Source organism: Balaenoptera physalus, assembly GCF_965194825.1.
Source record: "Balaenoptera physalus genome assembly, chromosome: 9".
NCBI lineage: Eukaryota > Metazoa > Chordata > Mammalia > Artiodactyla > Balaenopteridae > Balaenoptera > Balaenoptera physalus.
Window position 1 is genome coordinate 8,405,506 of NC_138888.1, and position 27,492 is coordinate 8,432,997.

The 27,492-nt window shown below is 44.6% G+C and overlaps 1 protein-coding gene and 1 long non-coding RNA gene across 4 annotated transcripts in view; one reads left to right on the forward strand and one right to left on the reverse strand.

Annotated features, from left to right (window-relative positions):
* LOC309667320 overlaps window positions 1-27,492 on the forward strand; it is a 220,272-nt gene that overhangs the window by 170,701 nt on the left and 22,079 nt on the right. The gene's annotated exons all lie outside the window — the stretch shown is intronic.
* Window positions 3,623-27,492, reverse strand: part of FNDC1 (fibronectin type III domain containing 1) — a 101,253-nt gene continuing 77,383 nt past the window's right edge. For all 3 annotated transcript variants that reach the window (XM_082475521.1, XM_082475522.1, XM_082475520.1), the window contains 7 exons: window positions 24,830-25,060; window positions 19,861-19,969; window positions 15,171-15,250; window positions 13,086-13,115; window positions 12,154-12,315; window positions 10,654-10,776; window positions 3,623-7,708 (listed from right to left, as the gene is read on the reverse strand). In XM_082475521.1, the coding sequence (XP_082331647.1) occupies window positions 7,593-7,708; window positions 10,654-10,776; window positions 12,154-12,315; window positions 13,086-13,115; window positions 15,171-15,250; window positions 19,861-19,969; window positions 24,830-25,060 (851 nt within the window). In that variant the 3' untranslated portion in view covers window positions 3,623-7,592. The remainder of the gene's footprint in view (window positions 7,709-10,653; window positions 10,777-12,153; window positions 12,316-13,085; window positions 13,116-15,170; window positions 15,251-19,860; window positions 19,970-24,829; window positions 25,061-27,492) is intronic.

Consider the following 27,492-nt stretch of genomic DNA (forward strand, 5'->3'; position numbering starts at 1 on the left):
GGCTGCATCATCTCTGAAGAAATGGGCCAAAAGTTGCAGACAGCAAGGATAGAGAAGAATTTGTGGATCAGAAACCAAGGTTTCTGATTGAGAGCAAACATCTGGACCAAACAGACAGATGTGGTACCTGTAGACCAGCGTGGCTCTTCTGACATCTCTCTTGCTCCCTGAGCCTCTCTCTTGGTATCACTGTTGAAAATCTTGATGGTGTTATTACCCCTAATCTATCTATCTATCTATCTATCTATCTATCTATCTATCTATCTATCTATCATCTATCTATCTATCCATCCATCCATCCATCTATCCATCCATCCATTCATCTATCTTTCTACTACCTACCTACCTATCAACTCCATAAAGGGATATGTAATCTGATGGATGCATCTCAACATTCCCTATTGTCACGCTGTAGTTCCAGAACTGTTCTTGTCCAACGAGAATTGGATAGTGTAGCCAACTTTTGCTCCTTCACAAAGCTGCTTTTCTCAGAAAGAGACAGTGGATTGAAGCGTAAATTGCAGGTGCTCTGAAGGGTCCTGTCCAGTACAAGTAGACTGCAAAGACATGAAAGACAGGCCAGAGAGGAGCAGGAAGGCAAGAAGTCAACATAGAGATCCATCTTTAGAATCTTTCTCACCTCCCCTTCCCTAGCCTGAGACACAGCTCCCACCCAGGCCTTCTACTACCTGGCATCAACCAGCCTTCTGGAAGACAGGGGAAGGAGTAGACTTCTTGGGGTCCCTATTTGCATGGGTTTTTCCTCCCCTGTTCAATTTTTTTTTTTGCCCAACTACAGGTTTCCCTGCTATCAGACAGAAAGAAAAAAATGAACTAGGCTTGATTTACCAACCTTTTATATTCCAGGTTCTATGTTACAAATGACCTACAGTGTATCTCATCTCCAATTTCTAAATGGAAAAAAAAATCACAGAAACCAAAAACATTGTCACAGAACTGGAAATAAACTAACAGAGGACCATTGTCAGACACTGGACAGATTTCTCCATGCCAATGGGACTTCCTTGAGAAAATGATCTTGGCCTCAAATTCTCTGAAACAAAGTGAACAGGGCCAGCAGACTGAACGAAGTAGGACACATAGAAGAAATGCACTCAGAGGAGAGCACAGAGCAGCAGGGTCTGTGTTAGATGGCAGGATGTGATATAGTAAATGAAATAACAGATGTGGCCTTGTTACCGAACCAAACTTGGGTCCGCTTGGTCACTCACAGCAAAGCCAATCTACTGAGACTGGGTTGTGCTGAAAGAAAGTGCAGCGTTTATTGCAGGTACCAAACAAGGAGTCCAGGAAGTTAGTGCTCAAAAGACACGAACTCCCCGAAGACTTTCAGGGAAAGGTTTTTAAAGACAGGGTGAGGGAGGGGGATTGTGGGGTGTGTGATCAGCTTGTGGGCATGCTTCTGATTGGTTGGTGGTGATGTAATTGGGAGTCAACATCATCAACCTTCTGGTTCCAGCCATTCTGGGGTCCACGTGCTTGTGGCAGCACACAGTTAACTTCTTCCACCTGGTGGGGGTTTCAGTATCTGAAAAACAGCTCAAAGGTTATGGCTTAGGATATTACCTATAGCTCTTGAGGAGGAACTAAAAGTCCTTGACTTTGTTCAATGGCTAAACTATTGTAACTGTGTCTTGCCTGACTGTTTTCCTTTCTTTCTGCAATTTCTCACTTCTCTGATTAAACTTATTCTTGGACTAAAATTTTTCTACAGACAAAACCCAGGCAGATGACATGGGGTGGGGGTGGGGCATCTGTTCTGGGAAGGCCCCATAGGATCCTGCTCTGCTACAGCCTCTGCCTTCATAAAACTGATAATTCAGTGAGTGGTGGAAATTGGTATGGCAAAGTTCCAGAAAAGATAGACACCAATTAATTTTTCTGTTGGAAGGGAGATTTCAGCTCATCATGAGGTAAATGCCTTTTGTTCTGGGAAAATTACAAAAGGACCCTTTTTCCACCCAAACATAAAGTCAGTAGCCAGTCACTGTTGAGAGGAGGGACGAGGCCTGGCTGGGTGATTCTGGGTGCAAGACCCCTGCTGTCCCTCTCCTTTCCCCTACTGATGTGTGGAGCTTGAAGATGGGTGATTAGTTGGATGGGTGGACTTGGATTGGGGTCAGCCCTCCCTTGGGTGGGACAGGAACAAGACGTTTTCCTTTATGGTGTCAAAGTTTTAGCAACATAATGGGTCAACTAGGTTAGTTCTACTGAATTCAAAGACCAGAAGATGAGCATTATTTTATTATTGCCTTTGAAAGTCAGGTCTGAGGTCCCACGTGCCAAGGCAGAAACCCTTTGGTCTCAGGTGTTGCTGGTGCTCCCTGCATGCCCACCTCCCTTCTCTCCAGCCGCTGAGGAGCCTCTTCGCTGCTTTAGGTCCCCACTTGCCCACGACACAGTCATCTGCTCTGTTTGTCCCATTCATTTCCACCAGCTGACACCTGGTCACTGGCTTGTGTGTCTTCTGTCTGCTCCGCGAGGATACAGTCTCCACGAGGGCAGGGATCGTGTGTATTTTGGGCACCCTGCAGCCTGGAAAAGGGTCTAGAAGGATGTCCGGCATGGATTTTGGATTCAGTTGACATCTGCTTTGTGAATGAGAGGCATAGCTGTCACTAATGCACCACCACCCAGGCCTCCGTGGCCCTGGAAGGCGAACACCCTCCTGCTCCCCGCCCCGTGGGGTGGGATGGGCTCGGATGGGGTGAGCTGGAAGCCTCCCTTCACCCAGGTCCGGCCTCATCAGCTCCCCACGGTCATCCTCACCCCGCTGTGTTCCCAGGGAGATGGAGAGAGAGAGGTCTGTGGGGCCCTGCTCCTCCTAGAACCCCAACTAGCATCCTCCCCTCGTCTTGGGGGGATGTCTCCTGCCCTGCTCTTACCCGTCTTCTCCCCCACTCCACAAAGACCCCGTAATACCCACATTCCTCCTCCCCCACCTCAAATAATCTATTTATGTGTTTAGGCTTTTGAAAGAAAAGCCAGGGGAGAAAGTCGCCAGAGTCACCCTGAAACACCAAAGCCCCTTAAACAAGGACCAAGAAGGCTTGGATGCCTTTGGAGCTGGGAGGGAAGGTCCAGGTAGGAGATGGCTCAAGAAGGACACGCTGTCAAGTGCCGCCGAGAGATCACAACAGAAATAGCCTGACCAGTGTCCACTGGATGTAGCCACCAGGAGAGACCTGGGAGAGTTGAGCTGCGAGAGGCCAGGGTGTGGCCGTGTAAGAAATACAGGGGAGTGGGGGGCAAGGGGATGGAATGGGGGTGATTAATTCAGGAACTGAGCTCAAAGCCAGCACAGTGTGAAGGGTGTAGCTGAAGGGGACCACGGGTGTTGAAAAATTTTTTTAATTCGAATTAAAAAATTTTTAAGATGAGAAGCACTAGAGCACGTCTGAACGTTGGGGAAGGATCTTCCAAAAGGGAGACACTGCAGTTACAGATCAGAGTCTGGTCCTGGGTCGGAGGGGGCAGCTCTTTGTGAGGATGGCAGGATGGATGCGCTGCAGGTGCGTGGAGATCTGCCATCTGCCTGGTGAAGTGAGGTGGGGTCTCCTGAAGTGGGAGGGGAAGCGGATGGAGGTGAGTGGCAATGCGGGGTGGAGCGTGAAGATCATGGGCGTGGTCTGACAAACCGTTGCAGAAAACCACAGGGAGCTGAGAGGGACTCAGACGGCTTGGCAGGCTGGAGGGGCACATATTTGTTCATGGACAGGGAGGCAAGAACAACTGCTCGCTCACCTCCACGACCTGGCAGCACCTCCTGCAAGTTATTCCCTGTCCTGAGACCACGTGGTCCAACCTCACTTAAACCCTTTCCTTAACACTTGAGGGCATTTCTGTTCTTGGCCAACAAACAATCTCTGCTTGAGAGAGAACTGCTTTCCCAATTTGGACCAAGAATTTTTGTGTGTGTGTGAAATTTATCAGCCTCCATTTCTGTGTTGATTTTATTTCCCTTTATCATAAATCCTTATGTGCTTAGCTCTCATCATGATTTTTAAAATGTGTACATTGATAATCTTACAGTTAATACTTAAACTCGATCGCCATTCATGACAAGTACACTTTGTGTTTTCATACAATTTTCCTGACTCAGCCTAATCTGAGAATGGGCACATGGGGTGATTGGGAAGATATTTTTAAATTCACTTCTTGTCTCCAATTGCAAACTAGTTACATCTTAAGGAGATGATTTTAAGGCATCTACAACCTGTATTCTGTTGCAGAAGCGTGGGCTGATTCTGTTGGTGGAATTGTTTTATTGTTGTTGTTGTTTTAGAATTTTGTAAGAAATACATTTGTGCTTTTCATTAAGGAAGGCTTTTTGCATTGTTTGAGTTTTACTTTTCTACCTGACTTTAAGATAACTGTATATACTGAAAGGAACCACTCTGAATCAGAAAACTCATTCTGGCCTGATCCACCCAATTTGATGCCGTGTATCCTTGAACAGTCCTTTTCTTCAGTTTCCTCATCTTTATTTTTTTGTTTGTTTTGTTTTGGTTGTGCTGCACAGCATGTGGGATCTAGTAGTTCCCCGACTAGGGATCGAACCCGCATCCCCAGCAGTGGAAGTGCAGAGTCCTAACCATTGGACCACCAGTGGGGTTATAATTACGCATAGTGACTGAGATCTGTGTTCTGTACAGAGAGGCAAACGCATTTTAACCCCATTCATCACCACATTCTCAAATTCCCCACCCTCCTGAACTGACCAAGATACATGGCTTGAATAGGTCAAAAAGGGAAAAATAAATAAGTCAAGACTCATCTTGTAAAAGCTGGAAATTATGTTTTAACCAAATGGTTATATTAAATATGCATGAAGTCCCCTAGAGACCATAATACTTCCTGAGACCACAGCACAGAGGGCTTGACCAACAGGAAACTGGGGGACCCGGATCAACTGCTCAATGCAGAGTTCAGATTTGCTAGTTAGATAATAAATATAACTCAAGTCAGAGAAGAGCCAACAAACATCTATTAAGTAGCATGTGCTAGTTTTAAAATCTGGACTTTGCTAAAACCTTCTTTAAACCTCAAGAAAACTCTAATCTACAGCTATACAGACTTTGTCTTATAGGGTAAATATTTTAGGCCTTGGAACCATGTATGGTCTCCATTGCACAATATTGGTGTTTTTGCTTGGACTGTTTGTTTTGTTTACAGCCCTTTAAATGTATAGAAAAACCATTCTGAGCTCACAGGCCAATTAAAAACAGGCTGAGGGCCTCAAATTGCAAGTTTAGACATTTCCAGCTATATTTAAGGTTTTTCAGTGATGAACATCTCAGTATTTTCCAACAAGGCTCATTTGGTAATTAAACTCCTCTAACTTGACATGGAATGGTTTCCAGACCCTCTACTATCTTGAATGCCCCCTTCTTGGCATCCCGCTGCCAATGGAGTCCCTAAAACGTGTCCTCCAGGACCACACAGCACTAGAAACTTGATGTGACCGCTGTGGACTCATTTGAACTATTGCATAACCTAATGTGGAGAGAATATCGAGAATACTATCACCTTTGCATAAATTCAGTGTTTTTGTTTTGGTTGCGCTATCATCTGGGATTTGCAGTAATTTCTATAAAGAACTGCAAACATCTCTTTGTAATAAAAGTTCAGCTTTCCAGAATCAAATACAGTCTAAGGTTCCAGATGGGGCTCAAAAAACATTGCCTGAATGAACACCAGTGATATCTTTGTATTTCTGTGAAGTAAGGAAATCTTTCTGAGGGAAACGTGTCCTTTTGTGTATGAAATGAGTGTAAAACCTTTCAGGGTGAGGCCGACAGGGAACACGACGTTTAATGTGTGAAAGTGTGAATCACGGAGGAGAGGTGCCTGCATCTCTGTGTTGGACCTGATCCCCCATCTCTTCCGTAGGAGGCCCCAGAACAAAGATGGGTTTATTAGGAAAATTCACTTATATTTAAAGATCTTATCCTTGCTTGTTATTGTGAAGCATGTTTGAATGTTAGTGTGGAAAATAGGTGTTTTTTAGACACCCTTTTAAACAATTCCCCTTTTATGTACAAGAGCCCCAGAAACCCAGAAGATTCCTATCCTAGTATTTTCCCAGACTGTCAGAACGCCTGCATTTTCTTCACTGCTGTTTACCGTAGAAGAGGGAATTGTGGCCACTGGGGAAGATGTCACCTCCCGCTGCCCCATCACAAAAATCCCGCAGTGACTTGTTTCCTGTTTTATCTTCAAACTTAGCGGACACATCAGGCTTCACCTCAACACGCTGCTGGCACCGAAAATAACTGATTCCAGTAGGCGGAATGCTTTCTGCCATTACATCGTTTACGTAGTGGTACAGCCCCCGGGCCCCAGAAGTGTGTCTGCCTCTGGCTCGTTCCCACTACTGGTTCTTCTACCCTGAAACTTAGGAGAGAAGAGAAACCCTTCGTTCTCCAGAGCTGTCTGAGGACATGGAGGTGCCACTCACATGGAAAGGACACCACGTTTTAAGAAGAATTAAAGTGTCATTAAATAAACCCTCTCATGCTGCAGTTGAGAGGGGTAAGATGCTTCTATTTCAAGGAGTAGATATTGAGCTAGGCAGGAGAGGCGAAAGAAGTTTTTTTAAACTAGATTTTAAAATCATCTGGGACCTAAAATTTTAATCTGGAAACTTACTGGATATGTCCTCACAGAGACCACCAGCCCATTTCTCACGTGAGGATGGAAGGTGGAAATCACTCCGTTTGCCACTGGCTCACAGCTCGCATCGCTACATCCCAATCATTTCCACAGCTCGGCAGCATTCACAGAAAGAACACATACCTTTCCATTCCTGCCGTGTTATACAGAGTACATATTCTTTGGACCCTTCTAAAAAGATGTTAATAAACAGCACCTCTGCTCCAAAAAGTCCCCCACACATTTATCTAGTGAACAAGTACAAATTTAGCAATTTTAATCAATGTCTTTGCAGACAAGTGTGGATATGTATATGCATATATACATATATATATATATCAAAATTGAGAATTTACAAATAAGATTTGATACAATTGGTCTAGTGGTGGGTAAGTCCATAAAATAAATCTTAAGTAGGCTACATTTCCTTTGGTGGCATTTTTAGTAATTCAGTTCTACTGCATAGAAAGGGATCCAAAGCTTAAATTTAGCTACTTTTGGAGGAGTCCAGTGAGAACAAAGAACGTGGGTGGTGTTCTGCAAAGCAAGCACGGCGTGTTTATGCTGGTCCCTGGAGATACCAAAGCGTCTGAACTTTGTGCCTGAAAAGTATGAAAATCACACCAGGCGTCCCGGTAGCTGCGCATTTCTGCCGTGTCTGGGATGAGCTATTATAAGCAAAACATGTGGAGAAGCAAAGTCAACAGCAACATTGAATCCTGTGTGTGGTCCAGGCCAAGAAGTAGGACTGAGCTCCAGATCAAAGATGCCTGAAGTGTCCGGTGTCCACCGTGTGGCCTTGCTGACACTGGGGACAGTGAGGCCTGGGACACCACCTCTTCTCCTGCTCACGGGCCCTAGTGCAAGTCAGTCGAGGGGGCCGGGCAGGGCGGGCTTCCAGCACGACCATCCTGGGGTTACCACTTCCCTGGGATGGAAACCCCACACTCGTACCAGCCCACGTAGTAGTAGGGGCTTCCAAAACCTATGTTGCCAAAGCTGACCGGCTCCTGGCGGTACTGGCGATAGTAGCCTGGAAGGCAAAAGGAAAGAGAGGGAAAGAATAATGAGTAATATTGTGAGTTATAATAGAAAACGTATATTTGGTCTTCATCTCCATTGTTGGCACAGAGCTCCTGAAGCCCTTGGGATTTCCTGAGTGACAAGAGCTATAAAGGTGTGTGGAATATTATTATATTCATAGTAAACCCTGTTCAACCACACCGGAGTTTATGCTAATGACATGACTTTCCAAAAGCACCTAAGGATGAGGGCTGGTCGCCAGAGGAACCAACCGTGTGATTGTAGGGTGGGAACCTTCAGCCCTACCCGCAACCTCCAGGGAGGAGAGAGGGGCTGGAGATTGAGTTCAATCACTAATGGTCAATGACTTCATCAATTGTGCCTATGTCATGAAGCCTCCAGAAAACCCCCAAAGGACAGGTTTGGAGAGCTTGCAGGTTGGCGAGCACGTGGAGATTCAGGCAGAGTGGTGCTTGGAAGGGGCATGGAAGCTTCCTGCCCTCCCCCATACCTTGCCCTATGCATCTCCTCCACCTGGCTCTTCCCAAGTTACCTCCTTTTATAATAAACCGTAATTTAGTTAAGTGAAGTGTCTCTCTGAGTTTTGTGAGCCCCTCTAGCAAGTTAATCAAATCCAAAGAGGGGGTCACGGGAACCTCTGATTTATAGCCTGTCCTTATCAGAAGGACAGGTGACAAGGTGGACTTGTGATTGGCATCTAAAGTGGATGAAGAGCGGCAGTCCTGTAGGACTGAGGTCTGAAACTATAGCATCTGATGCTCTCTCTGGGTAAATGGTTTCGGAATAGAGTTGAACTGTAGAGCACCCACTGGTGTTGGAGAATTGCGCGGTGGTGCGGGCAAAGAACCCACACTTGGAATTGGTGTCCGTATCGTAGCGTCAATAGCACCTGAACCAACAGGAAGAATCCTCACCCTTACAACCTCCTTTCAGACAGAAGATTTCTGATAAGTTGGCCCTGTGACAGAAGTTACTTCCAGATAAATACGACCATTTTTGTGTGGAGTCACAACACCCACCCTCTGAGGTTTATCCCAAGGATGATTTGTGGGGCTAATCCAGTCGCCACACGTGTGACACAGGTAGGAAAGAGTGCTCATTAGTCCTGCCTCTCTCCCTCTCTCCACAGAGGAAGATCATTTTAGTCAATCACAATGCAGCACTCCCAGTAGGGCAGGCCCTGAGCTGGGCAAGCAACCTTAACCAAGATTCCCACAGAATCTGGGGCCCCTGACTTGCCTAGAACTTCAGGCCTCCAAGATTTACTTCTTGGAATCTGCGGTAGACTTTCAGATCTTTCAAGCAAATCTCTCAGAGGAAAGAATCCTGTAGCAGTTCTGACCACTTCTCCTTTCAAGAAGAAGTGATACTCCAACCTCCTCAGAAAATGTTGGCAACTCAACAACTGCTCTCACCCCTTTGGCCCTGTGTCCTCTTGTAAGATGAAAGGTTTACCTGCCATTCCACCAGTGAGTTTCTGATGAACCAGCACCTCTGTTCAGAGCCAAAACCATGACAACAGTCACAGAAACACAGTGAAATACAAATAATGCATTTAGTACTAACCCTGGGGCACTGCAAAATCCTGAAACAATTAAGAGATGTGGTGTATTATGTATGTTTATTGTGATTGTTTATTTTCTGTGTAAACTTGGCTAGGACATGGCATCCAGCTATTTGGTCAAATATTATTCTAGCTGTCTCTGTGAAATGATTTTCTAGATGAGATTAACATTTCAATCAGCAGACTTTAAGTAAAGCAGATTACTCTCCACAATGTGGGTGGGCCTCATCCAATTAGTTGAAGGCCCTAGTAGGAAAGGACTGACTTTCCCTGAAGAGAGGGGTCTTCTGCCAGAAGCCTGCCTTCGGACTAACTGCAGCATTGGCTCTTCCCGGGGTCTCTAGCAGGCTTGCTGGCCCACCCCGTAGATTTTGGACTTGCCAGCCTCCACAATCATAGAGCCAGTTCCTTAAAATAAATCTTGTTCTCTCTCTCTCTTTCCCTCTCTCCATCTCTGTCTCTCTCTCTCTCTCTTTCTCCCATTGGTTCTGTTTCTCTGGAGAACCCTGCCTAATATACTTGTTTTACTGTTTTGTGTATTTTAATGTATCTTAATTTTTTGAAAATGGGTAATCTTGGTACCACCTATGGTATTTTTTTCCAAACTAAAAAATGTTAAAGATCAGAACATCTTATATCTTAAAAAATGCCAGATCACTAGAAGTGCTGGACTTCATTCAGTTGTTCTGTTTATTTGTTTATTTGGGGGCTTGGGGTAATTAGTAATGTATTACAAGTTGTTAACTTTGAGATTAATACACTTATTTTCACCTTGCAATGCCATCATGAAATAGTTGATACATGATCTCCTGAAGCATATCATGGTTGGTTTGTATTTGTTTATTTTTTCTTTCACTGGACTCTTGTTCATGGCATTCTCCACCTGGAAGGCTCTCTAATCTTTGCATGTATTTTTACGACTCAGCTCAGACTCTGCCTCTTCTGAAAACCTTCCCTGGAAGCCTCAAGTGGCAGCCCGCACTCTTTGAACTCAGAGAGTAACTATAATCTGCACAATTACCTGACAATGGGACAATCATGTGACATAACTCTTGTCATTATTTGTACTTTAAGTTGCTTGCTCTTAGTTACCTTTCACATATTTGTCCTTCCTTCCCAATTACTGACCATGTTTCCTGAGAGTAGGGGTAAGGTCTTATATTCCTTTGTATCCCTACCTCTCCAAGGCTCGCCCTAAACCCAGCATGTGGTAGGAGTATTTTGGTCCTTCCTTATTTTTATGCTCCAAAATTCCGCTAATATCCATCTTCAAATGGTAAACCAAGTGCGGAGCTACAGTGAATTTTCTCCTTATATCAGCCCTCCTCTCCACCCCCCAGTATATTACATTGGGCCTTTGTTCACATTACCTTGAATGGCAGGGAGGGCTTCTATGTAGGACTGAGGCCCTGTTCTTCCATCCAGGTGAGAATCCACAAATTGACAATGGTCTTCACCTCTTCCCCAACTGTCCCCAATGCTGTAGAATGTATCTGCATAAAGGAATACGATGAGTCAGTGACTGGTCCAGAACTGCCACAGCTGGCTTAGGAATTTGCACAAGCTTTGAAGTGGGCACATTACTTAAACTCTGTGTGTCATACTTTCTATGTTTGAAAGATGGTGATAATGGCACCGATCTCAAAGTGTTACAAGGATTCAGAAAGATCATGTACGCTAAATACTTAGCAAGTGTTCATTAAATGGAAACTACTAATATTATAGGCATTTTCAGCCTGTAAATGGGAGACCTTTCTACTCTTTGTTTTAAAAAGAAGGAGGAAACTCTGATAGGCAGAGAATGTATTATGAAATAATTATGAAAAGCATGAATACCTAGAAAAATAGAAGAAACTATTTTCATACATAACTAGAAGTAGGGTGTGTGTCTGTAGCATGTGGCACTGTCCTTGGTCCTGAACCAGAGCTGCACAGTAGGGCAAAGTTGTTTCTCTCAACCCTGGGATACCAGACATGGCTGTGTAACCTCTCCCGGGAATTCTGAAGCAGAGGAGCAAAAGGGCAGTGTGCAAGAGGGGAAAAAAGAGCAGCAAGAAACAAACAGACTGGTTGTAGGGAGAGGCATATACATGGAGAAACTGCAAGAGTGGGGGATGGTTGGGGAGATTTTGACATTATCTAGAAATGATGAGCACTAGCAAGAAACAAAACAACAAAATAACTGACCTATGACAAAATATAAACCAGCCGAGGGAAAGTTTTCTTTCTTTTTAAATGTATGTACTAGAAAAATTAAAAGTCGTGCAAATTTTGAAATACAAAACAATTTTCGGTAGGTGGGTGAGTTAAAACCAGCTGGGTAGAAATGGCATTTTGAAATGTTAGTAGTTCAAAGTAAATACTTATGTTATTCTTTGTTTTAATCCCCTACCATGATGAAAACAATGTACTTTTTGGACACAGAACAAATAGTGCAGCTCATGTATGTTTCACCATCTACATTGTTTCTCTGTAAAGTTGTTCCAATGGCAAAAATCGTAGGGGGTACTTTTCCTCAATACTTCCAGCTTACACTCATACCTTAAAGAAACTTAAAGGCCATTTTTCTTTGTTGTTAATGTTATGGGATTAACAACAAAGAGAAACGGACTTTATGTTTCTAACAGAATTTTGGATTTCATTCCTAAAAAGTAGTAGATTTAAAATATATACATATATTCCTGGGTACCAATGTAAATACTAGTCACTCCAGAATAGAGCCTGCAAAACTGGTTTGCACTTGAGCCAGACTGAGATGCGATGGGTCCATCCCTCAGATGCATTCTGATGCACCTGCTATGTCAAGATAGCATCTGATAAACTAAAAGCTTTCCACACCTTCCCATAGTACACCATCCCTAAAGACCTACCTTTCAGGTTATCACTGAGGTAGATCTTATACCTCAGTGAATTACAAAGAACGACTCCCACAAACTTTCTGTACCACGTCCGCTTCACATACTGTCGGCCGTGGCAGTCCGTGTAGCCAGGGTCATGTTTGAAAGCAAATGGGATCCAGATGGGCTCACCACCTAGACAACACACAGCACACCTTCTAAGTCATGGCGTTTCACAGTGTTTATTCTTGCACAAAATACCAGAGAATTTGATTTATTCACTGGGACTTCCCCTTCTCTCAGGGCTTTTCTGAGCAGTTTTCCCACCTCCCAGTGGTCTCTCTCTGTCTGTCTTTTCTCTTCTTTCTTTGTACTGAAGTACAACTGGGGAGTTCCCTGTACCTGAATGCAGTTAAGGTATTCGCATTTCTATAAAGGATTCTCAGAGTAAGAAAAAGCCTAATTTAAGCCAAGGAACATAAGCTATAATGGCAAATTTGACCATGCAGGGAATGTCACCCTACCTCCCCAGCCCCAAAATCCCTCAGCACAGGCACCTCCTGTTCTTGTCACTCATAAGACCAGTCTCGAACTTAAGCAATAGGTCTTTCTCGGTTTATTTGAAAAACAAAGTAAAATTTTGTCGTACACTTAATGCATTTTGCTATCTTTTCAGCAATTTAAAATATTCAAAGGGGTTATGAAAATAAAGTTATCTATTTTCATAGATACTGGCCACCCATAATGGTTTTTATAGATATTGGCTGCTATGGCCCTATTTAAAAATTTCCAGAACATGCTTTTCCCTAGATTAGGATGATGGGTGCAAAGAAACCATAGAAGTTGTCAGAAAATTATGAAAATACAAAAACGGTTCAGCGTGTCTACCTGTAACCATAACAATCTCATATTCAATATTCAACTTCATTACTAGAATGTCAAGTTTATCAAGAAGAGAAACTTACCTGGTGGCCTCACAATAAGCAAAGGATTATCTGTAGAATGAAAAATAAATAATTGACTTCACTATTACATCACACAGCCATGCAACTGTTGGAATGTTTTTTTTTGTAATTAAAAGAACTAACCAAGCTAGAATAGATAAAGAAAGTGTAAGATTCATTTGACAGATGCCAAGACATTCCGTTCGTTTTTATTTTCTAGGCATTTCCTTTCAAGAAATACTCTTTTCTATTTATATTGTCTTGTTATTTATATAGAAGGTGTGGGTCCTTGAAGATAATATTTTGACATTGGGTACTACAAAATAATTCAATACTCATTATGTTTTAAAGTGTGTCCAACTTGGGAAAACAGTTCAGTGGTTTCTTAAAAAAGTAAAAACACACACCTACTATGCAATCCATCCATTCTACTCTTGAGTATTTACCCAAGAGAAATTAAAGCATATGTCCTTAAAAACACTTGTACATGAATGCTCATGGCAGATTTATTTGTAATAGTCCAAAAGTAGGAACAATCCAATGTCTATTAACAGGTGAATAGATACAAACTGTGGCACATACAATGGAATACTGCTAAGCAATAAAAAAGAATGAACTACTTATAAATATGACAACATGGATGGATCTCAAAAGGAGGCTAAGTGAAAGAAGCCAGACAAAAGAACTCACACTGTATGATTCCATTGATACAAAATTCTAGAAAGTGCAAATGAATCCATAGCGACAGAAGGCCAATGAGTGGTTGTCTGAGAAGAGGGGAGAGGATGGGCACACGGGGAGGGAAGGGAGGGCTGGATTGTACAGCAGCAGGAGGAAACCGTCGGGGTGATGGAGCTGTTCACCAGCATGACTGCAGTGATGGCTCCAAGGGTATAAACATACCTCAAAACTTCCTCAGCTGTACACTCTGAGGATGAACAGTTTACTGTATGCCATTTCTACCTCGATAAAGCTGTTTTAAAACATGTCTATATCTTAGCCCAAATAGTGCCACTTAATATGAAACTACATTGTAAGGAATTCTGCTTTAGAAGAAGTTCATTTTTATAAAATACAGGCCAGGTAAACATGGGCCATCCTTTTTTTTTTTTCTTAATTATCACAGAGTAAAATTACTCTTTTAGGGTACACATCCTATGAATTTTTAACACACGTATAGACTCATGGAACTCCACTGCAATCACACTGAACATTTTCATCACCCCAAATCTGCTTTGTGCTGCCCTTTGTACAGCCCGTTCACTCTGACATCATCTGCTATCTATAAAATAAAGTGACATACCATTAGCTATAAGTGTAAATGCTTGTTTTACTCTCCTTCTCTTAGGAAATAATCTAACCAAATGGAAGCGACAGCCACGTTAGTGTGGAGCCGACCCAGCTGGGCTTCTGTAAGTGCCTGTCTTGGGACCATGGGTACCAACTCTCCAGCCTGGCTTCCTATACAGAAAGGCTGCCAACCCGGCACCTGCCACCATGGGCCAGCTCTGTGTGTACCGCCTCAGACCACGACCACGGGGACATTTCCCTGAAGGGCTTGAGAGCTCTGCACACCAGCATCCCAAAGTAGGGACATCCTCTGAGTGATATTGCTTGCAAGATGGACAGTATTTTAATTAGACCCTCCATATTAAGTAGAGACATTTTTGTCTCCTAGTAAAGGAAGCAACTTAGAGATTTGACTAATTGAAAGAAACAACTGCTCCTCAGGTCACATGACATTTATGCTCTTCAGCTGTTTGCAATTAAAAACACAAAAGGAATTTATCTCTGTAACTAAATCTCTACAGATAGATTCAAACTTTTCCCACACAGTTGAAAACTAGATTTTTTTCCCCCCCTTTTCATTGGAATTTGACCTTTTCACTTCCCAGGCAGTTCCAATGAAGATTACTTTAAATTTTATTATCCAACTTTTAGCTTAGCAGAAAGAAAATCATGTTTATCTTATAAAATGACATCCAATATGAACTGATTAAAGAGAAGAGGATTTAACTTCTTCAGTTTTTATTCTATTGTAGACATGATTTCAGATTATTTGTTTTTAAGAAAAGGAAAGAAACGAGAACATGAAGTCACCCATACCTGATTCTGTGACAAATGAGACCGAAGGGCTGATAGGTCCATAGCCGTGAGGATTTTTGGCTTGAACTTTAAAATAATACCTGAAATTGGAAGAAAACATTTTTTGAAAGAGAACCTTGTTTAATTTTTGTGTAATGAGGCAAACACCCAAACTATTCAGCACCTACTCTGTGGCAGGGTTTGAGTCCTATTTTTTACAAATGCATACACCACTGCTATTTCTTCGTGTTATTTCTAAACTTTCTCATTTTCGAATAACTTTTCAAAACAATACATGTGACTAATGGGAACAGAGGGGCATACTGGGCAAACAGGTCACTTAGATTGTGTGTGTTACTTAGAGCATCAAGGGTTGAACTGCCCCGCGCAGGCCCGTCCTTGGATGGAATGGTCTCCTCTTGTCCCGTCTTGAGTTCTACTGACCCAGAGGGAGAAGCCGGAGCAGTGAAACGCTTACCAAGCAGAATTCCAATTTTAACCTAATTCTAATCACTGGACTTTGTGTGAAAAAGCAGGATGTTTGACAGTGTGATGATGCAAACCCATTGTTGGCAGGGAGAAGGCTAAGCAGTCCAGAGGCTGGTCTCCTCGGGGGAACTAACATGACAACAGTGTTCTGGGTGCAGGACAAGTGCTATGCTTGGCTCTGGAGCCTTAAAGTCACTGAGTTTCCAGCTTCTGTGCCTCGAGGAAAGAGAAGCAAGTCCGGGAAGGGGAAGTGGAAAAGGCCTGGAGAGGCTTTGCTGTGGATTAATCTTTTTCTTGGAACAGAGAATGTGCTAGAAAGCACATTGTCTGAATCAGCCTGTTCATCTAGAGGGAGAATGACAAGCCCGGTAGATTGGGAGTCCCAGAGCATCTTACTTTGGACTCTGATGAGCTATAAGGACCAAAAGTAGTGATGAGAAAATACCGGAAACCAACAGAGTTAAGATCCACTCTACCTACTGCTAATCTCTGTGTTGTCCTCCCCTCTGGGATTCCAGGTATTATCTGTGCTCTCTTAGCCCCTAACTATCAATACTTCCAGGTAAAGAAGGCAGGTAAAAAAATCCCTGTGAGGGGAAGCTCTCCACCACTTCAGAGAGTTCAGAAGGAGTCTTGGTTTCCAGCCAGCAGAAGCTACACTTCAATGTTACAAAATCCTGTATTTGATTGTCAGACACACAGATCACGTGCACTAAATAAGGTACCCTAAATTTTTAAAAGGAGAATTATTTACATTTAGAGAGCAAAGGCATGTGTCCACGGCACCTCTGCCCTGGCACCAAGCCTCCTGAGTTTTTGAGCTTCTGAGAACCCCAAGGGAGCCTCTGGTCTCACAGTTACACAGAGATATTTGACTTTGGGTTTGATTAAACAGAGAGCAAAGAAAAGCCCATTCGGTAAAATCAAGTCTTCTTTTAAGCTTTCCAAGAAAGTATACTCACATCTCATTTAGGACAGAATCCATTTTTAAATTTCATTTTTTTTAAAAAAAAGGTATGCACAATTAAGAACATAGGAATTCCCAAATCTCAATTCACTCAGCATTTCGTGTTTTCTCAGTTGTGCGTACTTTTAACTCGGCGGTCGTGGAGTTATTTAAGGCAAACTCTGCTGGCAGTTCAAGCAGTGGGTTGGGCATACATCAATGATAACAGTCAAACTTTACAGATACTTTTTCTTCCTTAAAAAAATAGGAAATCGAAACCTAGAGAGTGACACTGATATTCGGAGGCTACAGGGGACCTTTCTGTTGACTATTTCTCAAGCCATCCCTGGAGCCAACCTGCTACCCCTTCCCCGGCTCCACAGAGGGAAACACCCTGTGCAGTTGAGGAGATGGCAGAGGGATGACCAATTGGCTGAGAGAGACTATTCCGATTTCTTGCTTGTATCCATTTTGATTTACCACTGAAACCTACGTATTCTCCAAATCTACCTTCCTGTTCACTCAATAATTCCAGCCCTCCACAAAGCCCACATGGCCCGGTTCTAGAGATGTATTCCCACTTGAACTCACCTAACATGTCAAAGTAAGTTTAAATATGCTGAGCTGAAGAACAACATGCGATTATGAAAGAAGTAAAATTCCTGTTTTCAAAAACCACATTAAATTTTTTCTACAGACTAACATGTATATTTCATACCCTGAAGAGTCTCTGTCTCACCCAAGTAACAAAAGCAATCCATGCCTTGCCTTCTTATATAAGCTTCTGGCACCTTCTTCTGAATAGCCTGCCTCCATGGTGACAAATCTTTGTACTTTAGGTATGGACTTAAAATATGAAGATTCCAGAAAGCGATTCAGGGCTGAGTTGGGTGAATAAGGGGGACAATGCCCACTTAATCTTGTCAAAAAAGAAGATCCAGTTATAAAGAACCAAAGCCAGTTTTTACATCCTGTCTCCTCTTGGGCCAGACTGACTTCTGCGTCTCTTACAAGGACTCTGAAGGGGGTCCTGAGAAGCCCTGAGGGCTGTGCAGAGGATGGGGAGACGCAGCCTCCGTGGAATACGCATGTGGATACTCCAGTGAACCCATCGGAGATGCCCTGTGTTAGGGTAACGCAGGGAAAAATGAGCATCCTTACATCGTGGCACGCTTCCCGAGCTGTAAAAATTCAGCAGCTGTTGGAGGGGTTCTGAGGAAGTCTCTGTGGGAGGCAGCACACGCCCCGCTTTCCGGCCAGCCCACTTCCTCCGCAGAACGAACGAACCACGGGGCAGAGGCAGCTGCTGCTTCCAGCCTGTCTATCAGGGCGCTCGGTGTGGGTGGACGCAGGACTCGAGCCTCAGGGGACACTAGGGCCCTCTGGGACCGGCTGGTCCAGCCTCCAGCCTCCTCTCCTCCCCATTCCCCCGTCCCCCCACCACATCAGCCTCCTTCTCTTCCTTAAACACACCGGCTTCCCAACACCCTTCCTGCCTGGAGCAACTTGACCCGCTCACCCACCTTCTCCAGGTGAAGTGCTGCTTATCTTACTCGCCATGGAAGCTCACCTGACTACACGCTAACCCCCAAGCTCAGGCAAAAAGCCCCCTATTATACCCTCAGAGCGCAGTGTACTTCTCCCTCACGACACTGGCCGGGGAAAGTTCATACTTATGCATCTATAAACCATCTGTCTCCACCAGCCTGTGCGAGCCATGAAGGGCCGCGGTGTACTGTGTACCCCTGCCCCACGCCCTCCCCACGCCCAATGCTCTCTCCTGTGTGAAGCCCGGTGCCTGGCCCTGAGCAGACACCCAGTAAGCACTTACTGGTGGATCGTGGACACTCAGTCATACCTACTGAAAGAATGAATAAACCATCCTACATAACCGTGCCCTGATATTATGCAAACCTCACCATCAGTTTGGTACCAAAAGTTGCCACAGGAACGCTGGACTGTGGAGGGTGCAGGAGACTGGGATTTGCAAGGAGCCATGAGGCCAAACATCCCTAAGGCCTCTTTCAGCTGATACTGAGGCTGTGCTGTAAAAACGTTCACTCTGCCCACAATAAAAAAATGGGATGTTGACTTCGTTTTCTTTAGTTTTATTCTTTTTGTAATGAATCAACTTTTCGTTACTACCAGGGAAGAGCTAAGAAAAGTGCTCTCTCAGTTTCCTGTTTTTTATTTGCTGAATCTCAAAATTTATAACAGTTTATGAAAGCTCAGTCCAAGGGAGCCCAGGACATTAACAGGCCCTGAGGAAAGTTCTCCGCTAGTGCAGAAGCCTCTCGGTGCCCGAGGATATTGTCCAGTTTCTATCCCTTTCAACACATTTCTGTTTAAGGAGAGTATTTTGTTCCAATCTCCTCTGTGTTCCTCTGACTCTATAAAAAATGGGAGACCTGGGTCCAAGTCACTTCACTTAGAACACTTTGCTATGGAAATACAGTGGCTTGACGTGACACGGTGTGCTAGAGCCATTCTACAGGCTTCAGAGAGCCGATTGTTAAATATCAGGAATTCTGCAGACCCAGGGTAGCTCAAAATTGGCCATGGTGGGAGAAATTGGAAAATACCATTAACCAGTTGTTATTGTTTTTGTTTTTGTTTTCCCAGAGAGCCAGTTTACAAGCACACCACAGCTCAACCATTGTGTTCTTTCCTGATGGTTGTTGCCAGCAAAACCAGATAGTATAAAACAGGAAATGCACACTCATGCTGTTTGTACCCTCGAAACAAGTTCTGCATATTTCACACTGGGGGCTCACTCTCAGATGGCCCTCCGGCTAGCGAGCCACTGCCCCGACTAGGTTACACGCTTCTCGTAACCATTATTAATGTGTAAAATACATCTTTCCTGAATGATCTGAACTAGTACAGTATAGAGTCTGAGTAACTGCTGCTCCATCAATGTCACGTACAAAGCTTGTGCTGCCTAAGCCACCATGGGGTGAGTGCAAAGAGATCGATCCCCTTTCAACACACAGGGCAACCTTTCCTTCCCCAGTGGTGGGTAGTTTTAGTCTCCGGAAAATAGGGAACAAAATAGAAATACAATAATCTAACAATTACGGTGCCCATAGTGCTTTCTCCTAAGAAAAATACATGACATATGGTAAGCATTCATTGATAGTCTATGAGAACTAACTAGAGAATTCAAAAGAAATCATAAAAACCTTTTTGATTAATCCTTTCCTTTTCAACCTAAGGATATCCATGACCAGGCACGCAGGTCTCATTTTCCGTTTGTAAATGACTGACACATCATACCTTGTGTTTGGCTTCAGGTTCTCAATGGGCAGGTGAGTTACTGATGAAGCTTGGGTGGACCACTTGTTCCTGATGAAGTCTTCATAGGATGCACTGTAAACTAAGTAACCTACAAGTGGAAAGGAGGCAGAACCCAATGAGCATCAAGGAACCACATCACACCGGAGGCATAACCCAGGGGAGCATGATGGGGAGGAAACAGTGGCGTGGAGGCAGCTCTGTGGGAGAAGTCAAGAAGGGGAGTGTGTTGGGTCAGGATGGGGTAGAACGCTGGTACCCACTGGTGAGACCAGACGCAGATAACAAAATTAAAGACGCTTCCCGATGACTAGCTGGTTCCCTACTTCTCTTCCTTGTCCTCATCTCCCACATTCCCTGGCCTTCCTCATCTCCTTAGAACTAATAACATCTGTGAACACGCAGCAGAAGAAAAGAGCAGTGACCTCCACACAAGTGTTTAAGAAGTTCCCGGTAGAGATATACACAACTGTCCTTCACGTGAAACGAAGAAACCGTGATGGTGAATGCCGTTGTCTGTGGCTGAAAGACCCCAGACTCACGGTGGGTGACCTCCTCACCTACTGCTATCGGCTCTCCTTTGGTTTCTAGTTGTTGAATACCTCTGCCTGCCCTTGACCTCATGTCTAGTGACAACAGTCAGGCAGCTCTTTTCTCTGCCTTATCTGCTGTTAATGGGCCTCAGCAGGTGGGCCCTCAGCCCTGGCACCTGCCCAGCCTTCAAGGCTGCCTCATTAGGCCAAGTGAAGCTCACGTCACAGCTTCACACATTCTTTACTTACGTTGGAAGGAAATCGTTGTCAAGTACTTTTTACGTGCCAAACATTATGCCGAATCCTTCGGATTAAGTTTTACTTTGATGAATTCTCCTGGTCCTAGTACATAGGTTTCCCTGCCCTCATTCTGACACATGAGGAGACTGAGTCTTAGAGAGGGGGTAAAAATCTGGTCCAAGTTCACATTCGTTAATTCATTCAACAAATATTTGTTGTGTGCCTTCTATGTGTCAGACACTATACTAAGTGCTGGAGGTCAAACGGTGACTCGCTTTATCTAAAACTCCAGGGGCAGTAGGCAGGCTGACAAACAGGATTATACAGCTGTGATGAGAACTAAGAAGGAGCAGTCCATGTGCTGGGGGACGGGGGGGTGGGCAGAGCTTCCCCAGGGCCCCGAAATGGGGCTGACGACTGAAGGATGGGAAGCAGCTAAGATGCATGGTAGGAGGTGGGGTGGAGTCCAGGTAGAGGGAAGTCCTGGGCAAAGATACTGAAGAGGGAGGAACCAGGAGAAGGCGGAGCCTCAGAGTGGCAGGGTGGGAGCGGGGGGTGACATGAAATGAAGCTGAGGAAGCACAAAATGGAAAAAATATGCAGGGCCCTTTGGTCACGGAGGCTTTTGCTTTTCATTCTAGAAGAAAGGGAACACACTGAAGGGGTGCCACAACAAGACTGTCTTCAGCGCATCTCTCTGGTGCCAAACGGAGAACCGACAGGGTGTGGGGCGTGGGTGGGGTGGTCTAGCTGGACAGCTGTCACAATACCCAGGTGAGAGGTGGTGACAACTCAGGTACCGTGGTAGTTAATGGAGAGAAACGGATGTGTGCAAGAGAAATCTGAAAGGTGAAGCTGACAGGATTTAGTGATCAACTGAATATGGAGGGGAAATAAAGGGAGATTTTAAGATGACTCCAAAGCTTCACGCTTGCAAAAATGGGTGGAAAAGCGAGGGCTTCTCTGCGATAGAAAACCCAGATGAGCAGGTTTGGGGCTCAGAAGGATCATGAGTTTGCTTCTGGATTCGCTCAGTTTAAGATGCTTTGGAGACATCCCGGTGACGATGTCAAGTGGACATGATTTTACTGTTTGAGGCTCAGAGGAGAGGCGGGCTGGGCCTTGAGCTATAAACCAGTGACTCCTCTCCCAGATGAAGTAAAACCGCGTGCGTGCGTAAAATCCTGGAGCGAGAGAACACAGAGTAATAGGAAAAGAGAACTTAGGACCAAGGCTTCGGCAAGTCCGATCTTGAATGTTTGGTCAAAGAGGGTGAGCCTGTGAGGGAGACTCGGGTTGAGAGAATTGGATCGCAGGGCAAGGAGGAAAAGATCAACAGCATCAAACGCATCTAAGAGGCAGACAGCTTTATCTAGCGACCCGTTCTCTCTGACTGCCTCCAGTAAGACCTATTCTGGGGATGGAAAGAGCGGATGAGAGTCACACGGCTAATTACCAGGCACACAGGGAGCAGAAAGCAGCAGAGGCACCAGGCTCTGAAGCCCTTCCACGCTGCTTTCCGGAGGAATGCATTCTTCTCTTTTTTCAACAAGTATTTCATGGGGGCCTGGGTAGGGCTGCTGCTCTCTCCCTAGGGTTCCCTCCTCCTCTTAGGACAGCTACATCAAGCCACACATGCTGCATATAACAAGGGCACATCCTCGCACGTGTGCCCGAGGAGCCCCGTTTTGACGGGTCTGCCCGGCTCACCCGCCTTGAAGTCAACTCCATCAGAACCCTGTGCTTCGTCCCACGTGCTATGCAGGTTTCTCTGCTTATCCTTGGGTCTGAATTTTTCTAATGTGCTTTCTGAGCACGTGTAACTCCTGCTTTCTCTGTTCTTGTCAAAACCTGTCCTGGAAAATCTCAGAGGCCATCATGTGGGTGATTTCCTATGGAGTCACTCCTGACGGAGTAACTGCCTCATTCACTGGGACTGATCAGGGAAAGCAACGGGTTGCAGGCCTATTCACTCTGCAGGAGTTTCGTATCGTTTGGATACCACCTGGTTACATGTTGACTCAACCGCTTGTGAAAGAAAGTAGAGCTGGTGGAAACCAGCAGAGCGCTCAATATCTCACGGAGCTACCAGGACCCAAATGCCCTGCAGTGGGCCCAGAAGCGTGATGTTCTGTTTGGGTCTAGGAGGTATCTGTGTATCCACTTTGCTTCGCTGTTCTACAGCTAAAAGAGCTGGTGCTTGATTCATTTGCTGATGAAGAGCTCCCACGATATTCTCTTTTAGCCTCTGGGGTCTAAACAGCCCTGCATATTGCAGGGCTGTCGTGCGCTGAACTATTCCACAGTAAACAGCTTCATAGTACCCGCACAACCTTCTACTGGGAGTGCCCGAATCCCTATAAATACCTCAGCCATATTATCTATGCTCGTGGCATGAGTACTCGTGATTAGGGCACTGAGGTTTGGTTTAGGGTTAGGTGTAGAGTATGTGTTGATGAGATGACCTCAAAGTCTCCAGGGAGCTCTGGAAGGCTTGGGATGTGAAGTTAACAAGAGCATGTGTTTCAGAAGCACGCCCTCTATGGGATGATACAGGAACTGCTTCGGAATTAAGTCCAATGACATTTACCGGGAGTTTCTGAAGGCTCCTCACGCTCCAGCCCTTGAGGCATGTCTAAGGTGGCTGGCGCTCTCATCCTGTATCCATCCTTCTGTTTTTCAGAAGCCCCGTGGCTCAGGGCACAGTGGTATATTTATTCTAAGTAACATCTGTTATGCAAGAGATCAAAAGCTAAATAGCTTAAGATTTTCCATTATTTTTTTTTCTGTATGCTTATTTGCTTGCTTTTCAAAATTGCCATTCATAAAATCATATTCAGTTAATAAAAGGATTTTCTGGCTGTTCTGACTACAAGCTTTCCTCCTTCCATTGATTTATTCGTTTTCTATTAGGAACATGCTGGACTTCACAGAAGCTGGCCTCTGCAGCCTATGCAGCTCACAGGCTGGGGGGGACCAGCACTTACAGTTACACCAAGACTCTGCCCCCTTGATCTGTACCCTCTCTCTCCCCTGGCCCTTCCACCTTACCTGGCACAATACCCAGGCACTCTCTCCTGTGTTCCTTATCCTGGTTTTGGGGCTGCTGTGCAAACTCCATTAGAAAAGTTGCTCTTTGGATGTGCTTGGATATTTTCTTATTTTAAGAGATAATATTGGGGACATAAAGCAAAAGCACTAAAAATTTTGAATTCGATGAACCACACTAGCATAATAGTGACAGATAATATGTCAAACTCTGACTTACAGCACCATCTCCAGTCCCGAGTCACACACACACACACATATGTTCCTTCCTCTTATATAACTAACTGACCCAAAAAGAATCATTTGCAAAAGAAGAGTCTATTCAAAAAAACATTAATTCTTTACTGTAAGAACTTATCTCAACAAATTTATCCTCAAATGTATCCTTGGCAGAATCAAATGAACTCATGAACATCTCACAGGCCAAGACCTAGGAGGCTCAAGATCCCTGGGCACTTTTCCATCACATCTGGGTCCCATCTAAGGAATTCAGGGACACAGAGACTGGTTTGGAAGCACCCAGCAGACATGGAAAAAAGGGAAGAGGCTGAGTCACGACCCCAGGGTTGACTGTGACTCCGGGTAGCGCACAATAGGAGCTCTTTCATCACCCATGCTGTGGGATCTCATCTTACATGTGGCTCTGTGGACTCCCAGGCTATTTGCAGGATTACAGAGTATAAGAGATGTAATGACATTTTGCGTAAGAGGAAAGCAAGGTCCAGAGAGATGAAGTAGGTAGGAGGAAAAGCAAGGTCCAGAGAGATGAGGTAGGTAGCTCAAAGTCAGAAAAACCAATTTGGGACTAGGATTCAGGACTTCTGACTTCCATCTAGTGCTCTTCATACTACCCCACAAGGCTTCCCGTACTGCCTCTATTTCATCCTTTTAAAAGAAGACATCTGCGTTCATCCATCCAATTCATCATCCAATTCATGCATCTGTCCATCCATTTAACCTATCCATCCATCCTTGCATCCATCCATCATTCATTTATCCAATCCACCCATTCACGTATCCCTCCATCCATCCATCCACCCACTCATCCATCATCCATCATCCATCCATCCCTTATTGTCTGTATTCCTGTCCTGGTTGAGAGGAACTCTGAGCATCTGCCTTGGACACACCTGTTATCATATCTCCCGGGGTGGATTTGTCCCAGTCCACAATGACAAATGAGTGGCAGCCTTCCACGGCGACCACGGTGATGTTGCGGGGGGCACGCTGAGGAGGCAGGGCACTCTTCTTCAGGTCGTTTGGAATGATTTCATCCAGGCTGTCCACTTGGAAGTGATCCAGAGCATCAGTCAGAGAGCATGGGGCAGACGGGTCTTTATTTAGGTACGTCACGTAAGGAGCTGGAAAAGAACAAAGATACCCAATCGGATTGCTGAAGGCTTTCTCTGGAGGCAGAAACGTGATGTCTGCTCCACGGAGTAGACCCCCCGATTCAGTCTCTTCCTGCTAAGCATCCAGGGTCATCAGCCCTGATGCCAAACTCAGACGCACATCCCTAGCTCTCTTGTATGGATCTATATATTTATATCTTTTAACATGATGGTGTCAAAAGAGCTTCTTGCCCCATCAACATCAATGATTATGACCTCGGTGGTTTTGAAACATCTCTGAACTACAATTCAATGTAACATAAGCCTGCAGCATTCTGCCATTCCTATGCCCAAAAACTTAGAAGGGTGTGAATCAGCCCGACTTAAGAGTTCTCTCAACTCAGTTCATTCCCTAGACTGTCTTGGGACCAGAAAAAACCATACACTGATCAAGATACACAGCCTCAGCCTCAGTTCTGGGTGGCCTTCCCTGGGACTTCAGGAACTCACATAACTACCTGGAATGTCCGCACAGGCCAGGCCTGAATACCCTTCTACAACATTACCGCTCAGGACGCTAATAGCTACCTCACCTTTATGGATAGGCTCAAGCTCTCTCTACACACGTGATCTCAGTAGATACACGGGCCCCAGAATTAAGGCAGGACAAGAACTGATAACCCACACTCCAGCTGAGCCTGCGGATGCTGACAGAGGCCCCCAGAGCAGGGGGCAAACAGAAGCTTCTCTCCCTAGTCCACAGCTCTTCTTATTACATATGCTCTAGAAGTTAGAAAACCCAAAGAACTGGATTTGAGCTCTATATATTCAAGACCCCCACGTGCTCCCAAGTAACAATTTCTAGAACTTTCTAAACGTTCCTTTCCATCTTTTCGTACAGGTTCTCATTCTCAGTGGCTGTGAGGACTGAAAGCAATTTTTAGATCCTCTACATTCCAATACTGTGTATAAAATTAGGCCTTTCGAGCTTGTTCATGATCTCATCAGGAAGTTTGGGGGAGTCGTCTACTATGCTTTATAGAGTTATAGGCATATGAAAATAGCCAGACAATAGTAAGCCTTTCAGTCTTTGAAGAGTTCTTTGGAGCAGTTAATCATAGCACTGAAAGCATTTCTATTTCTGTCACGGGACTACAGAGAGAAAAGTCAGCACATTCGGTGGATATAGCCAGGCTGCGGCGTGCCATGGGCCAGCATTACCATTTGCCTCAGGACTCCTCCTTCTAATTAAGATTCTTACAATTCAAAAAAATAAAAAAATAAAGTACTTCAAACAGATAACACACACACACACACACACACACACACACACACAAAGATTCTTGTTCTTCAAGTACGTGTCATTCAGACACTCAGTACTACATCTTGGCTGGCAAGAGTTCTCTGCTGATGGCAGAACATTTGTTTTGGAAACAGAAAAGTGTGATATTAGTTTAAGCTGTTGCCTGTCTCCACTCAGTAATAACTTATTTTTTTCCCACTTATTAATATGTTAATCTGTCTTGTTAGCGAAGTTCATTAAGGGCATGGGAAAAGAAGACTCCCAAAGGGAATGAAACACAGTTTAGTGAAACAGAATATCCTCCTGAAATCATTTTAATAATTGAGAAAAAAGAATAAAATCAATTTCTAGATCGCAAGTCCTTGAGGCTAACAAAAATTATAGGAAATTGGGGGCTTCCCTGGTGGCGCAGTGGTTGAGAATCTGCCTGCCAATGCAGGGGACACGGGTTCAAGCCCTGGTCTGGGAAGATCCCACATGCCGTGCAGCAACTAGGCCCATGAGCCACAATTACTGAGCCTGCGCGTCTGGAGCCTGTGCTCCGCAACAAGAGAGGCCGCGATAGTGAGAGGCCCACGCACCGCGCTGAAGAGTGGCCCCCACTTGCCACAACTAGAGAAAGCCCTCGCACAGAAAAAAAGACCCAACACAGCCATAAATAAATAAATAAATAAAAAGTAAAAAAAAAAAAAAAAGATAACCTGAAAATGACAGTTCCATTTAAAAAAAAAAAAAAACTATAGGAAATAAACGAAGGGTAAACGAACCTATTTACAAAACAGAAGTTGAGTCACAGATGTAGAAAACAAAACTGCAGTTACTTGGGGGAAAGAAGAGGGAGGGATAAATTGGGAGATTGGGATTGACATACACAGTACTATATATAGAAAAGATAATAAGAACCTGCTGAATAGCACAGGGAACTCTATTCAGTACTCTGTAATGACCTATATGGGAAAAGAATGTAAAAAAGAGTGGAAGAAAAAACTGAAGGAATGGGCTTCCCTGGTGGCCACTGGTTAAGAATCCGCCTGCGTATGCAGGGGACACGGGTTCGAGCCCTAGTCCGGGAAGATCCCACATGCCGCGGAGCAACTAAGCCCGTGCACCACAACTACTGCGCCTGCGCTCTAGAGCCTGCGAACCACAACTACTGAGT